Raw genomic sequence first — 16243 nt, 5'->3', positions numbered from 1 at the left:
ACCTGAAAACAGACAACAGCCAAAAGGACAGAAGAACCGATGAGCTGATGGGAGAGAATGGAGCGCTGGCTGCACAGGTGGGGACTGTTTCTAGTTTCTTGTGTTGGTGTTTGTTCCCAACATTCAACGGTCATCATAAGGATATAAACAGACGGAGTCCAGCTCAGTCTTTAATTCCAAACAGCTTCAGGCAGACTGATGTTTCTCCCTTTCGAGGAGTTGTTAGTGTTAAAATATAACAAAAGCACATCACCGTAACACACACAGCCAAATTTCCTCCTGATGAAAACTCACATCTAGAGAGAAAGTAGTAAACAGAGAATCGGTACTGTGTGTACTGATCTAAACTGCAGTGTGAACAGAGAATCTGAATTAAACTGCAGGTAAACTCACCTCCGTCTCAAACTGCACTTAGGCACCAATCCATCGTTAATCAGAGCAACACAGATCAGCAGAAGAGCTACCTGCACACAAACGGCCTCAGTGAGCTGTATACACAGTTGTGTGCATAAGTTTGGGCCCCCCAGGGCCAAACTACACATTTTGTTGATGTTCTAAGTGAAGAGTAAAAAGCTTCAGCTGTTCTCTGCCTCTGCATATGAACTCAGTATGCTACATTTCCACAAGTTCTAAAGCACAGTTACCATTTATTTACTGAATTCAATACATTGGGTAAAAATGGACTGTAACCTGGTCTACACTGTCCACTTTATCAGCTCCACTGACCGCATAGTCTCACTCTGTAGTTCTACAGTTACAGACTGTAGTCCATCTGTTTCTCTGATACTTTGTTACCCTGTTCTTTAGTGGTCAGGACCCTCATGGACCCTCACAGAGCAGGTACTATTTGGGTGGTGGATCATTCTCAGCACTGCAGTAACACTGACGTGGTGGTGTGTTAGTGTGTGTTGTGCTGGTGCAAGTGGATCAGACACAGCGGTGCTCCTGGACTCTTTAAACGCCTCAGTGTCACTGCTGGACTGAGAATAGTCCACCAACCAAAAATATCTAGCCAACAGCGTCCTGTGGGCAGTGTCCTGTGACCACTGATGAAGGACTAGAGGATGACCAACACAAACTGTGCAGCAGCAGATGAGCTATCGTCTCTGACTTTACATCTACAAGGTGGACCGACAAGGTAGGAGTGTCTAATAGAGTGGACAGAGACTGGACAGTGTTTAAAAACTCCAGCAGCATTGCTGTGTCTGATCCACTCAAACCAGCACAACACACACTAACACCACCACCATGTCGCTTTCACTGCAGTGCTGAGTGTGTCCACTGATGCCAGCTTCAAGTTTATTTTAAACACTAAAGCCAACCAGGTTCTCTTTTAAAATGTAGCTCTGAGAGCCAATAACAGTCGGCAGTGTAGGGATCTATAAACCAGCCTGGGTCAGCACCGCACAGAGGAAACAAAACCTCGGTGAGCTGGAGCTCCTGCTGCCCCCTGCTGGAGGTGGGTTCTGTAAAGGGAAGAACATGCTCTTAACAGACACCTGCAGGAGGAGATTCTTCACTTCAGCTCAGTTTCAACATCAAAACACAGAAACAAAGATTATAAATGCCGTTTTAAAACCATAGAGGAAGTCAGTCTGAGATGGGTGTACAGGAGCCTAGCTGGGCTCTTCCTCCTTCCTACAGGAGCCAATCAGAGGACAGAACAGTTGACCTCTTGGAGGACACAAAGCTACAGCTATCAATCATATGTCAGGTGCCCATTAATTGCACTATAACTGATTAACTTAGTTTGTCTTGTGTTTATTGGATGAGACTATTAAAGGCCTAAAGTGGCCAGATAAGCTGATTAGCTAGCTAACTCTTTTTAAAGAATTTTCAGAGCCTGATGAGTTTAAATACAAGCTGCAGTGGCTGCATTTAATTAGATTAAGTGACCCTTATTAGTCCCACAACAGGGAAATTTCACCTCCGCATTCTAACCCATCTGCGCAGTGAAACACCACATACACACTAGTGAACACACACTATGGGGCAGTGAGCACGGAGTGGTGGGCAGCCCTATCCGCAGCGCCCGGGGAGCAGTTGTACTGTCGGCTCAGGTACGTGACTAACCCCCAACTGGACTGAACCGGCGACCTTCCGGTCACAAGGCTGGTTCCCCAACCTCTCTAAGCTCCAGCCCACGACTGCCACCATGACTTGTAGAGGACTTTCAGACTTGTGTGCACTGCCTTTTTAATACAGCAGGGTTTACACACACACACACACACACACACACACACACACACACACACACACACACAAACACAAACCTTAAATTTGAATCAATTTCTGAATTGTTGCTCCTTAACCCCTCTTAGGAGATAAAAGGAGATTAACATGGGCTGAGACGAGTTAGACACTAAAGAGTTAATCCACATGTGTGACAGTATTTTGATCAAAGAGAGAAAATCTGAGTTTTATTTCTCAGGAGCAGAATTTCAGAAACAGGAGAAAACAGATTCGGTCTCACTCTGATTTCAAACTGGAATTCGTCTAGGAGAAGAACCTGAGATGAAGAGGAGATCTCATTTAGAACATTCCTATCCTCTGGGTGAAGATGCCCCAGGTGTGTCTTAACACACTTTCTGACAAACATATTGTTTTGTCCTGAAACTTCTCCCCAACCAGGACAAAGCTTTAGAGCTGCAGTTCATGCCTTTAACCAGCAGGTGTCAGTGGTTTTAAAAGCTTGAGTAGTGAAGCCTCTTCCAATACAATGACTTTAGAAATAAGCATGGTGTGGCATTGTTTGATGCCCTGTATTTAAAAGAAAGGGGTCACCAAAAGCAGAGCTTCGCTTTCTAATGCAAAGGGTTGTTCAAAATAAAGTAAACAATGAATGATGGTCCAGCAAATGGTGCAATGGTTAGATGTTTTTCCTTGGTGGAGCTCAGTTTAGAGGAAAGCTTCAGTTTATCATCACTACTGGAAAGATCAGCTCATGTTTTAAACTCACTTAACTGAGCAACACAGCAATAAGAGAGATCGAGTGAACACCAGTGTCGACTTCAGCAGCAGAACTCACCCAGAAGTCACTGCGCCCTGACGCATTTCCCTTTTCAAACCTGAAAACCACAGCAGATGAAGCTGTTTATAAGCTAGAGCAATAAATAGCTTCACATTTCAAATCTATAACATTTGATTTGCATGTTTAAGTTAAAACTGCTCCATCTGTTACACACGTCTGCTGAAACCTCATCACTTTGCTTGGCTAGCTGGCTCATTAGCATGCTAAAGGCTACACGGCCAACAAGAGCAATAAGAAAGGCATTACGGCTCTACTCAGAGTTTATATCCAGACAAAGCGAGTACTCACACACGCTATTAACTTTATGCTCAAACAACTTAAAAAACGTTGTGCATCGCAAAGTTTGCATGGATAGCCGATTCGCTCACTGAGGCTAACCTGCTGAGGCCAAGTGCGTTCTGTGCGGACCCATGTTTTGTTCTGTGTTGTGTAGTCCGGTTCTCACTGGCCCTGGAGGAGCATTATACTGTATATGGATGGGATGATGATAAAGTTCTCCTTGATGTTGATCTAATTTTAGGAGACCCTTTATTAGAGAGCCGTGAGGATGGACACTCTGCAGGTCTGGATTTTGGGTCACTCTGTTTGTGCTTCTGTCCAACTGTAACAAGTGCTGACCATCCGCTGAGGGTCTAGTTACACACCTTACCGTCCATCTACATAGCAGCATCTACGCAAACTCCACATCTTACTTTCTACCTGCACGGAGGCTAGTTTTGACAATAGACAGTTCCATCTTTTAAGTCTAAAGTGGAGATTTTTTCAACAGTGATGTTTCTCACAGTTCCAACTGGACAGGCCTGACTTTAAATTCGGCTTTAAATTCAAAACTTGATAATTATAATGAATAATTGAGTGTTTGAAATCAGTTCATGGTGGAGGGATACATGCAGGGTGTTGTGGGGCAAAATAGTCCTCAAAGAAAACTTATTATTTCAGATTTTGTGATATTTTTCATCATCAACATTCCATACAGACTCATGTAGCAGAGAACGTGTAGACAGTAGAATGATCTGGAATGTCTTCCCGGTTTCTGAAACGCTAGAGGGCGCTCCTGAGCGAGTTCAACATGAATGGGTTATTTGAGCAAAATTATAGTTTATACACTTTTAAACATTTTTACTGTAACATAGTATAGTACATTCATTTCCTGAACAAAGAACAGCATTAAACATTTTAACACCGCTTTTATATTTTTAAGAGCTTTTAAACTCGAGTTATAGGAGTTTAAAACAGCGCCTCAGTATCACTAATGTTTGCTGATGCCCAAAACCCGTTTGCTGTAGAAAAAGGAAACATACAGGTGAGTTTTGTTTGCTTTTGTAGTGAAACAAATCCATTTATTTTCTATAATTAAAGGAAAGTTCTGGTTCAGTGATTAGAAACAATAACTTTTTGTTTTTATCCGTTTAGCTCCATTTACCCCATTCATTGAGGACTCGCTCGCGGGCGCCCTCTGCTGTTTTGCAGGCGTTTTTGATGAAACGGGGGAAAGAGGAAGAAGCCAGACTCCTCATAAACCGGCTCTGCGTGTAGGTTCACTGGTGGTTCTGGATAGTAAATAAAATGTCTATATCTGTGTTGTAGTCATGGCGACCCCTGGTTCCTATCAGCACCACTGTAAAGACATCTGAACCATTTCACACCAAACCACTCTGAATCTCTCTGATTACATCGTAGACACAGAACTGTGAGTGAATGTTTAAAAATCAGTGGAATTCCCTTTTAATACGTTTTTAAATATTTAAATACTTTTAGGGGCCACTGTAAATTAATCAGCAGACTCCTCCCACTCGCATTAGCCCCTCCCCTTCGCGCCCTACGTCAGAGCTACAGGCGGCGCCAATTTCTGCTTCGCCATTTTATTGTAGAAAGTCGAGCAGCGCGGAAAACAAACAGCGGCGGATCACAAGGAATAAAACACGGTAAAAACACTTTTGTCCTTTTTCTGTAGGATTGTAAACGTTTAGGCTGTATGCCCGACTGTGTTCGATCCATCTTAATGCTTTATTTTGCTTTGTAGATCGGCTTAAAGACAGTGTCAGGGTCATTCTCGCAGGCGCAGCCATTTCAGAGCTGTTAGCTTAGCTTAGCTACATGGCTAACGTGACTGCTGGTAGCTGATTCTGCGCACATTCAGCACTTTTCGCTTCGAATTCGCAGTAAATTGGATGTGGTGATAATAATTTACCCCGCTTTTAGAGCAAAAATGTGCGATATTTCGGTTCACGCTGCTGCCAGCGTGTTCCTGCGCCATTTTGAGCTGGTAGCTAACAAAGGCGGACGAGGCTGAGTTTGGCGTCTTAGTCGAATTTTCCGTTCCACCTTAAATGGCGCGGCGGCTATGTTGTGCCGCGTGTAGGCGCCAGATCGTAATGCTGCGCCTTTTAAGGTGGAACGGGAAATTCGAGTAAGAACGGCCTCGTTCGCAGCTAAGCTAACTAATTAACAAAAACAACAACGTATGCGTTTTGGGCATCACTTTACACACGCGCAGCATCAGAAAACAGGAGGTAATTTACGTTTAATTTGGTTAATGAAAGGTTAAAACCACTGTGGCCTAACGTAGTTTTTAATACGAAACTGTGCATTACAGTATCAAACAGTGGGGATTAAACTGACCCAGATGTCTGTGTTTAATTTTAAACCGTACAGAAGCCGATTCTGAAAGGTAAGAGGATTTATTTAATTAGGTAAATGACCCAGTAACTGCATTGGCTCGTGTTAGGCCCCAGTTAACTCTGCCTCTCCCCTTCAGCTTCCATTTGGGTTTTAGTGGAAATGTGTGAAGAGCTGAATGTATTTCCATGTGCTGTGCATTTCCACACCATACACACGAAGCTGATGCTCATCCATCAGAAAAAGCACAGCCTTTTGGAAAAAAACAAACAAACTCTAAAACCCACTGCTGCAGCTTTTGCTCCTGGAAACGAGGCCACATGGTCTGAATTCAGAGTAAAAACATAGGATTTTGGATTTCTTGTGTATAGTTGTTGTTGTTGTTGTTCTCTCATCTCTCTCATACAGTGTTGTGTTGTGTGTGGAAAATGTATATTGCATGAAAATCTAAATCACCGATTCTTCTTTCAGTTACTGATTCGTGTTTTCCGGAGTACCAGTTTTTGTTTAGAGAGTTGAGGCCTGTTGCAATGGGAGGTAAACACACCATTTTTAATTCTTTGCATGCTAATCTGTTTTTGTCTCTGGTTTAATGTTTAAAATGTAATAAGTTATTGTTCTGTTCTGGCCTGAAACACCTTACAGTAGTGTTTCCAGCTCATATTGGGAATATTTATTTGGTGGATGTGTTTAAATAATGCTTGTAATTATTACTTAAATTGCTAAAAATGACAATGAATGTTTTAGTCTTCATTTTTGCTTTTTACAGTATGTCTTTTTATTCAGATTAGTCTTTGGAACACGTTTGATAGCATTGCTTTTGGCATTTTTAGCATTATGTAAAGCATTATTCAAACATCTAATATATATTTGCATCCTGTTTCCATGTCGGGTTTGGTTGGGTGAAACATAGATCACACCTGGATTGGGGGTGCTAAAGGGTGATATTTTACCAAAAATTTGAGTTTGTAAAGCTAAATTTGAGTGTTCCAGGCTGAGATTGTGCCTAGTCCTAAATTAGAATGGCCTAGAATTACTATTAGCAGTGTGGTTTGCTCCTAGTCTAAGTTTATTGGCTGTTATATGGAAATTTGTCACTTTCAGTTCTTAAAAATTGAAGCCAATTTTTCCAGACTAAGATTAAGCCTAGTCTTTTATCCCCATTATCCTGGGAGCAAATCACTCTGTTGCTTGATTTAAATGGAAGTCAGTTTGTGTTTGTAGCCTAAGTCTGTTTCTCTCTGATCTTCTTTTCTTCTATTCTTCTCGCTATTTCCAGATCCCGGCATGCATAGAGACTGCCCGTTGGACTGTAAGGTGTACGTGGGGAACCTGGGGAATAACGGTAATAAATCTGAGCTGGAGAGGGCGTTTGGGTACTATGGCCCACTGCGCAGCGTCTGGGTGGCCAGGAACCCCCCTGGCTTTGCTTTCGTAGAATTTGAGGACCCTCGTGATGCTACAGACGCAGTCAGAGAACTGGACGGCAGGTAAGACGTGAATATATGCACATCTATGGTTGATCAGACAGTGAGAGTAGAGGCAGGTTATTGCTCAAAGGCGAAGGGCGTATAAGCTGTTGTATTTGAATAAGGAAAGCATGAAGCCACGCTGCATTCATTTCACTATGCAAATGACCAGCCAGGCTGGTTCCTGCATGGCTGAATGCTTTCATCCAGGTGTGGCGAGGTACGGCGTGTCGGCCTGAAAAGGCTTTGTGTTTTACAGGAAGTATGCTTGGAGTAGTACAGATTCTCGGGAGGATAGTACGGTTAAGTGCTTGTCTGTTTGCCTGGGTGATGAAATGATCATTATCAATATCAAATTTTGAAATACACATAAAATTTGTAATATTTAACAGTCTGTGGCATCTTTATTACATTTTTATTACTTCAGTGTGTGTGTGTGTGTGTGTGTGTGTGTGTATATATGTATAAATATGTGTATATGTATGTTTTCATACATACTTATGAACTTGTTAATTAGATTTAATATCATTTTTCTGTAGTTTCAGAGATTTCTTATTTCCCTTTTTGCCATAGTTTGTCCAGTAATACAAAAAATATCATCCAGCTCCGTCTGATGTTTATTCACTATAATGCAGGACTCTGTGCGGTTGCCGTGTGAGGGTCGAGATGTCCAATGGCGAAAAGCGCTCACGTAACCGAGGCCCGCCCCCTTCCTGGAGCCGCCGCCCGCGTGACGATTACCGGCGTCGCAGCCCGCCTCCCAGGCGCAGGTAACTCTGCCCCCTGCACACCTGTGTGAAGTGTAATCTCTATCAGATGAATAACTAATCGGTTTCTGCCCCTCCCCCCAGTATAACCATCCAAACCATTAAAGCTCCTGCTCCCTCCGAGCTGTTCCTGATCTTTCTGCACGAGCAGTTTTTGACTCTGTTTCAGATGGCATGCAGTTTTTTTCATCCTCACTTGCCATTTGTTGATCATTTGATCATTAAAATTGAGACTTTCAGGGTAGCAGTGGCTTAAATACCCCAGACTAGGTTTGTTTCAGGTGTTAAGGGTCTTCTTTGGGTAATAGCTCTTAATAATGCCTTGCTTTTGCGCATCACAGTAGTTTTGGAGGTGGTTTATTACTTGATTAGCAGTGTTAATTGCTCCAGAGTAGTTGGCAGGCATTAATGTGATGCTAGCTGTTCTCAGTCTCTCAGCTGGGGGGGCTAGTGATGATTGAAATGCAATCTTTTGTTTCATTTAATAAAGGTTGTTTTTATTTACTTTTCCTTTTATCATCTATATTAATAAAAATGAACCCCGTTGCAGAGTCACCACCATGCCTCTTCTCACCAACCTCAGTCAACTAGTCCTCTTTCAGCATCATGTGACCAGCGTGCCCCAATCAGCTGGCTGGGTTCGTGTCACATGACCCAGGCATGGCCAACCGTCAGGTCGCACCAGCCCAGCCCATTGGTTCCTGAGCATGCCGTTCTCAGCTCCTCCTCCTCCAACCTTAACACCCAATCAGCAGCGGCCCACCTCACATTCCTGACCAATCAGCGTGTTTTACGTTCCCAAATGTCTACACTACAACCCACCAGCAACAGCCTTCGGCTAACCAATAAAAGCAGGAAAAATCCACTACAGCCAGCCCCCATCCACAAGCCAACTAATCAGCTGGCAGCATCTGGCCTGCCCTTTTCCGCCAAGTCCCGCCTCCCCGGCCGGCACTCCGCCTCCCCTTCGCCATTTCTAGCTTGTTGAAAACCAAAAGACTAGTAAGTTTTTCCTGCTTCATACAGTTTGATGCTGAATACAGTTGTAAAAAAATGAAGAGACAGGTTGAAAAAGGTGCCTTTTTCCATTTTAATCCAGAAATTCAAGGGTTGGTATGAAAAATACAGTTTAAAGGGGGGGCGGCTCCTGAGCGAGGCTGTTTTTTGAAGACTCGGAAGGAGCTCTCTCCTTTTAAACTCCCATCAGGAGGTTACATAATGTTTCTCCTTTTGAGCTTTGTGCTCCAGCGCTCTGTGCTCTCTCATTGACTGCGTTATGATGGTTTTTTTTTTCACTGAGTTGTCTTTACTTTTTTTTTCATTGTTTTGTTTTTTTCTGTGCCGCAGTAACGAAGGTTCCTCAGTTTCCATTTGTTTTCCACGAAAAACTGCATAAATTGCTTTAGCAGTTCAGAGAGAATGCAGCCCCCTCCTTATTCCTGTATCTGTCCCCAAATTGGCATATTGATTGTGCGCACTTGTCCAGACACAGATTAAGCCTAGCCTTAGTCATGCTATTGAGTGGGATTTATTTTAAATTAGGGCTGTTATTTACTGTGTCTAACTGATAGCTTTAGTACAATCAGGCTACATCTGTACTCCAGTCGATTTACCATGCAGCAAAACTTTAGAGCTTTTTACATGGGAAAAAATAGAAGTCACATCGCCCCCTACACTTACTGTAATGCATTACAATCTGTCAGAGTGTCCATTTGGATCATATGAGCATAATTGAGCGCCTCCTATGTCCCCTGTGGTGCATTACAGTCTGTTAGAATTAGCATCACATAATCCATGTGATTGTATGATGACTGATTATTCAGAATCCCTGCAGCTCTATTTTAAAACCCTCCTCAGTCTGGCACTCGGTTTAGACTGTGTCTGGAGAACTGCACTGCAGTTTCCTGTTTGTAAATCCCTCTAAAACTGCCGTTATTGACCAACCCTCTCCTGTACGGGGTGCTCTCACCACCCCCGGTCAAATTTCCTCCCCCTCCCTCCCTTTCTAGCGGCTCTCCGGCCCGTAGCGCGGCTGTGCTGAGAGCGAGTGGTGAGTGCAGGTATTTTCTGGCAGGATAAGGTTAAAAGGCTGATGTTAGCTGTGTGTCCCTCTGTTGCTCACTCTCTCTTTCTTTCTGTCGTCCCTCTTCTCCCTCCCCAGATCCCCCCGCAGGAGGAGCTTTAGCCGCAGCCGCAGCAGGTAAGCAAAACCGATCTTAATCCTCAGTCATTTGGTTGGACCTTTGTGCCGTGGTGGTGTTTTCCACTACAGACGAGATATAATGATGTGTAGAATTCGCCCTGTCTGATGGAGGGAGACTGAGCTACAGTTTGGAAGTGGACACGACTAAATTTGGGAGAAAATTGGCAATGAAGAGGGGGGTGTGTGTGTGTGTGTGTGTGTGTGTGTATCGCTACTGTTGGAAAAACCTCATCTCAATTTTTTTTGTTCTGTTGACTTACATTAAAAGTAATTACTATTTTGGAGATTCATGTTGTAGGAACAAAACCTTGTATGTGATACACACACGTTACTAAAGATGGTTCTTCAAGGGTTCTAAAGAAAATGTTTCTATATAGAACCATAAACACTCAACCCTTTGCATGATTAAAGGTTTTTTTTGCATCATGAAAGGGTTCTTAAGAATGTGGTGTAGATGTAGATGGTTGTTTGAAAATGGAAATCTTTAAGTGTGTATGTGTATGTATGTATGTATGTGTGTGTGTGTGTGTGTGTGTATATATATATATATATATATATATATATATATATATATATATATATATATATATATATATATATATAAAATAAAAATCCTGTTTGAAAAAATTAAATCTCTCCTGAAACAGCATTAAAAACAAGTTTTAAAGCTTAGTAAATCTTTACAATCTCAGCATCCATCCATGATTTCCCCAGTCAACCTGACTGTCTATAAATATCCACTATTTAATAAGTGTAGCAGGGGATTAAATCATCTTTCTATATTGATTATCAAACACATCGTACATCGTGCTTATATTAGCACTTAAACACAGCTAAAAATAATTAAGATTGAGTCAGCATTTGTTTTCACAGAATGCTTGTTTCATCATAACTTGCCCTTTAATTTTCACCACTTTGCGTTCTAAACTAGTTGTTTGATTCTGTGAGTCTGATTTGTGTTCGACTGTTATGTAGTCGGAAGTGTCAGACTGTAACCCCCTCTAGTGCCCTGCCTTTCCTGCTCTCTGTTTAGGCGTGATCTCTCTGACCGTGTGTTCTCTCTCTGTGTGTAGATCTTTCTCCAGAGACCGCAGAAGGGAGAGGTCTCTGTCTCGAGACAGGAACCATAAACCATCTCGATCCTTCTCCAGATCCAGAAGGTACCACACCTTAACTGACCGCTAATGAACCTTCTTATTCCACAGTAAAACGTCCATCACTCACACCTGTGGCTTTATTTTCTCTCTGCAGTCGCTCTAGATCGAACGACAGGAGGTGAGATTGGTGAGACACTGAGACGGTCGCTACAGAAGGATTGTGTAAAGACTGCGATCAGTCGTCTTTTAACTCCAGCGTTGTGGACTCGCGCCCCCCCAGACTCATCTTGCTTTATCTATTGTCCTTTTTATTTTATTTTATTTTTTTTTCTCTTCTCTTATTTTATAAAGCGATCAGATGTTTTAGAGCGGCTTTGTTTCCCTGCGATGTGTGTTTGTGTGATAGTGCTCCACTCTTTGCTGTATTACACTTCATTTTTCGTCCGGCAGCATTCCATCTGGGATCCCTTTTTTTAAAATAAAAGTATTCGGGGTTTTTGTTTTCTGTTCCTGATGATGCATGGAAGGTTCGTGAATATAAGGAACTGGCTGATAGTGTTTTTTTTTGTTTGTTTGTTTGTTTTGTCGTCGTCCCCCCCCCCTGCTGTGTCCAGTCCCTTTTACATGTGTCATGAGCTCCTAAAAATGGAGATGTGAAGTCCTTTTATTTTTTCCCCGTTTTTTGGTATGTTTAGCGTCGAGGAGCCTCTGTATAAATTGGACATTGTGACATGTAGCTTGAGACGGGGAAATGTACAGCACTATGAAGAACAGATTTTTGACCTTCATACATTCTGTTTTGGTCCTTTTGTTTTATTGTCCTCCCTAGTGTTTGTACCGTTTGTAATGTTTATCTGAAATTAAACTGGTTCCAGGATGATCTGTGGCCTCAGTGTTTTAATATAGTCCTATTTCATGTATTTACACTATATGGGTCATTCTACAGAAACGTCCACTCTTCTGTCTCTCTGTAGGAGTCACTGGTGTTACTGATCCTCATTGGTGTTACTCATAATAAAGGGAACCCCAGAGACATTTTAAATGAAAAATGCATTTTACTAAACTGCTACGGAGCATCAAACCACATGTCAATCATGGAATATCCACTAAAATATGGAATTTAATCCATTTGTATTCTATTTTTTCACAACTACCTCAGAATAAAGTCGGTCGCACCAGTGACTTCAGCTGAAAGCTTCATATGAAATCATGAGCTGAATGAGAAAATCTCTGATAACTGAAAGACACAGTGGACTCACCATGAGCTTTTCTTCATAGATCCTCAGAAAACAGGTAAAAGGAAGTTGAGTGATGTCATCAGTGTGACTTTTATTTCAAAATAAGGGATTTTTTTTTGTTATGTGGCAACACCAGTGACATGACTCCTGGGGACCACAACTGTCATTTTTTATAATATTTGGCATTCATTTTCTTTGTCATTTAAATAATATATCCCATAGTCATGTATAGATTATTGCAGTTAAAATTGAAGAAAAACGTTTTTTTACCTCAAACTACAGCACCTTCACACTTGACAGAGGATGAGCTCTTCTGTGGTGCTTGGAATTCTACATAATTGATTTGAAAGCCAATATTGCTAAATTGAGGTTCAAGAAGGTGTAATTGATAAAATAACATTGTTTTATTTAAAAATAGAACTGAATTGTAACCCTAACGTGCAATGTATCTGTAAAGGCTAGGGACACAAGAATGGACGTTTCTGTAGAATGACCCAAATACCTTATTCTCATGTTCAAGTAGTGTAGTTGGGCAAAAAAGAATAGTTTTTAGTTCAGTCTGAAATGAAAGTGTGGACAGAATTACAGACAACATTCAGGCCTCAGGATATCAGCGGCTACTGTTTTAGCTGTGCTAATGTACTTTAGTCCGTGTCTATAGAGAACAGTGAGTCATGTAGAGTCAGAGACCACATAATCAGGTCTATTAGAGACACTGAACACCTCCACACAGTCTGAGGAGAGTGTGTGATGATTTAGGCGAGCAGTTAGCACCATGCTAATTAGCTTCTGTTACCTGTTGGCTAAATTAGCCTCGTAGCTTCAGTGCTAAAGCTAAAGAAGCTAAACTTCAGACACCAAATATGTCCTGACTGATAGACTACATTTGAGGTAAAGGGGGTAATTTTCGATATTTGAACTACACTATGTGCTCCAGTGTTGGCTGCCCATATGGAAAAAACAATATATGGACGTGCATTTTTATAGATTTGAACTACATTTCAAACACAGTACAGTCCATGATGAAATACATTCCAAACACTAAAATGTATGCCAGAATATATTAATTTTAAAATATATGGGGAAGTCTTACACATGTACCATACAAAGATAAACGTATGTAAATGTACTTTACTGAACAACGTTCAGAGTGGTTTGGTGTGAAACGCTCTGTTCTAGAGAAACTTCAGAACTGTTCACAGTGGTGGTGAGAGGAACCAGACGTCCACCTCTAAAAGCTCCCTCACAGAAAGTTACTACAGGAAATGGTTATGAATTCACTGCCTGATGACTGAGACACTGTTTTATGATAGTTTAGAGAACTTAAACTCCATTCATGGTGGAGGGATACATGCAGGGTGCTGTGAGGCAAAATAGTCCCCAAAGAAAACTTATTATTTCAGATTTTCCACTATTTTCCATCATCAACATTCCATATAGACTCAGAAGACTCATGTAGGTTCACTGGTGCTTCTGGATAGTAAATAAAATGTCTATATTTGTGTTGTAGTCATGGCGACCCCTGGTTCCTATCAGCACCACTGTAAAGACATCTGAACCATTTCACACCAAACCACTCTGAATCACTCTCACACACTGAAGGAAGTTTTGGAATCTTTTCCCATTAAAAAGCAAAACGACCAGGTTTTGATCCTAATGGTCCTGATGGTCTTTTTCAGCAGGGCTGCGATCAGTCACAGGTCACCTTTTAACTCATTAGGATCCTCTACACTGTGATGTCAGCCCATCATGAAAACCTGGCAACCCAACACCATGCACATGTTTGTGCCTCAGCTCTTCTAGCACACCTGATTCAGCTCATTACCTGATTAACAAGCTCCTGTGGGCTTGGTCAGGTGTGTGGAGAAAACACAAAGATGTGCAGAGTCCAGAGTCACCAGGGGGTGTTTCCCAAAGCCTAAGGCTAAATTAGGCCAAAAACAAGCTCTGTCCAATAGGAGACGAGCTACAGAACATTTCTATTAATCATCAACCTTCCATTCAAATCAGAGGTGCTCAAGCTTGGTCCTGGAGATCTACCACCCTGCAGAGTTTAGCTCCAAACCTGATCTGTCACACCTGATCCAGGTAATGAAGGCCTTCAAGGGCCTCTGATTATTAGAGGGAAGGGTGTTGGACCTGAACTCTCCAGGTAGATCTGCAGGACCAGGACTGGGCACCCCTGGCTTAAATTATCCAGAAATCCTGCTTTGTGAACACTGGGATTAGGAGCCAATGCTTTAGGGTTCTGTTGGTCAGTGCTTTTCTGTGGACATTATACAGGCTGTTGAGCACCTGTGTCAGCAGTGGGTAACTTCAAAATAGCTGAATTCACTCATTAGAAGGACTGTCCGGATACTTTTGGACATTATAGTGTATCTCAAGATTCTGTTGTAGTGTCTGATTTGTGAAATCATTTTGATGCAGCTCATAACTGTAACCAGCAGAGGGACACTCATCAGCTGTGTCCTCACTGCTCTGATAGAAAACCAGATTGACCAGCGTATGCTGAGTTTGGACGTTGGTATGCTGGTCAACCAGTATGACCATGCTGGGTGACCAGCTAAACCAGCACCGCACCTGCATAGACCAGCACAAACCGGCTTAGACCAGCATTAACCGGCATGGAATTCATGCTGGTGAGTGCTGGAGGTCGATATTTGAAACAGTTAGAATTATCACTTTAACAAAATAATTAAAAAATGACATGTAAACAAAAATCTATTCGGGCACGGTTACACCAAATTTAATCACTTTCTCATCATAGCAATGTTTTCATGTTTATTTCAGCCATTTTGTGCGCAACAATAAAATAATAGCACAAATTTAATTCAATAAAATACATATTTTGGCAATAAGAAGAATTTATTCAAGCTTTAATAATATACTGTAAACTATAGTTAAGTTCCTTCTGAAATACAAAGGATCATAAATATATACATTTTATTATAATTTCATGCAGTTAATTTAGCATCATTTATGGCTCCGTTCATCATTCTGCACACATCTGATTACTTATATACATTTGTGAATGATGAGTATATTAGAATAATCATATACATTTATCTGCCACCATACTGGCTCTATATTATTAAATGACGGACAGAATAATTTTATGTTTAACCCTTTCATGTCCAAAGTGATGATATTTGAACAGAACTCATTCATTTTTAAATTATATGTGATGTTTGTGTTTTTTTTATTCACCATCAAGTGATTAAAAACTCACTTTATAACTATGTGGTTCGATTTGATTTACCAAAAAACATTTAACTTACAGACCCAGGCATTAATGGGTTAATTAGACTCTCAAAAAAGATGGTTCTTCAGGGGTTCTTTAGTAAAGGCAATGGTTCTATATAGCACCATGAGTTCTACATCGAACCATTTGCATGCTTAAATCGTTCTCCGCATGGTGAAATCGTTCTTCAGATTGATGGAGAATTTGTTGTATATGTTTCTATGCAGCACTAATCAATATATGACCAACAGAAGAACCCTTTTTGTTGCTATATAGAATCATATAAACACTCTTTAACCAAACACTCTGTTTAGAGCTGTGAGTTCTATATAGAACCATCTGCATGCTTAAATGGTTCTGTGCATGGTGAATTTGTTTATATGTTTCTATAGAGCACCAAAAAGGGTTCTTCTTCAACAGATGCTATATAGAACACACTCTCCATCAATCTGAGGAACCATTTCCAGAAAACTGCACTCTTAAAAAAGAAAAGCTGGTTCTTCAATTCTTTGGTAAAGAATTTGAAAGAACCCTTTGCATGCTTAAATGGTTCTTTTCGTGGCGAAATAGTTCTTCAG

General features: G+C 41.3%; 1 protein-coding gene across 3 annotated transcripts; it reads left to right on the top strand.

Moving 5' to 3' along the window:
• Positions 1-4866: 4866 nt before the first annotated feature.
• srsf3b (serine and arginine rich splicing factor 3b) lies at positions 4867-12066 on the top strand. Of its 3 annotated transcripts, XR_005006117.1 has the most exons (8): positions 4867-4956; positions 6122-6187; positions 6930-7140; positions 7755-7889; positions 8437-8888; positions 10048-10086; positions 11163-11249; positions 11341-12066. XR_005006117.1 is itself a non-coding variant. In XM_036559479.1 (7 exons), the coding sequence occupies exons 2-7, from the start codon at positions 6181-6183 to the stop codon at positions 11366-11368; spliced, it is 507 nt and encodes a 168-aa protein (XP_036415372.1). In that variant the 5' UTR covers positions 4867-4956; positions 6122-6180; the 3' UTR covers positions 11369-12066. The 3 variants fall into 3 exon arrangements, 1 of the variants encoding a protein (XP_036415372.1); XR_005006116.1 differs by having other exon boundaries at positions 8437-10086; XM_036559479.1 differs by lacking the exon at positions 8437-8888.
• Positions 12067-16243: the final 4177 nt, after the last annotated feature.

The sequence above is a fragment of the Colossoma macropomum genome, unplaced genomic scaffold (genome assembly GCF_904425465.1).
Source record: "Colossoma macropomum unplaced genomic scaffold, Colossoma_macropomum, whole genome shotgun sequence".
NCBI classification, from domain to species: domain Eukaryota; kingdom Metazoa; phylum Chordata; class Actinopteri; order Characiformes; family Serrasalmidae; genus Colossoma; species Colossoma macropomum.
Note: the sequence above shows the minus strand (reverse complement) of the source record. Positions and strands in the feature narration are given on the sequence as shown.

What these genes read in the sequence shown, in the direction of transcription:
- srsf3b (XM_036559479.1), top strand. An exon ending in GTCAGAGAACTGGACGGCAG is followed by an intron (nt 7,141 to 7,754) that starts GTAAGACGTGAA and finishes ACTATAATGCAG; the next exon opens with GACTCTGTGCGGTTGCCGTG. An exon ending in AGCCCGCCTCCCAGGCGCAG is followed by an intron (nt 7,890 to 10,047) that starts GTAACTCTGCCC and finishes CTCCCTCCCCAG; the next exon opens with ATCCCCCCGCAGGAGGAGCT.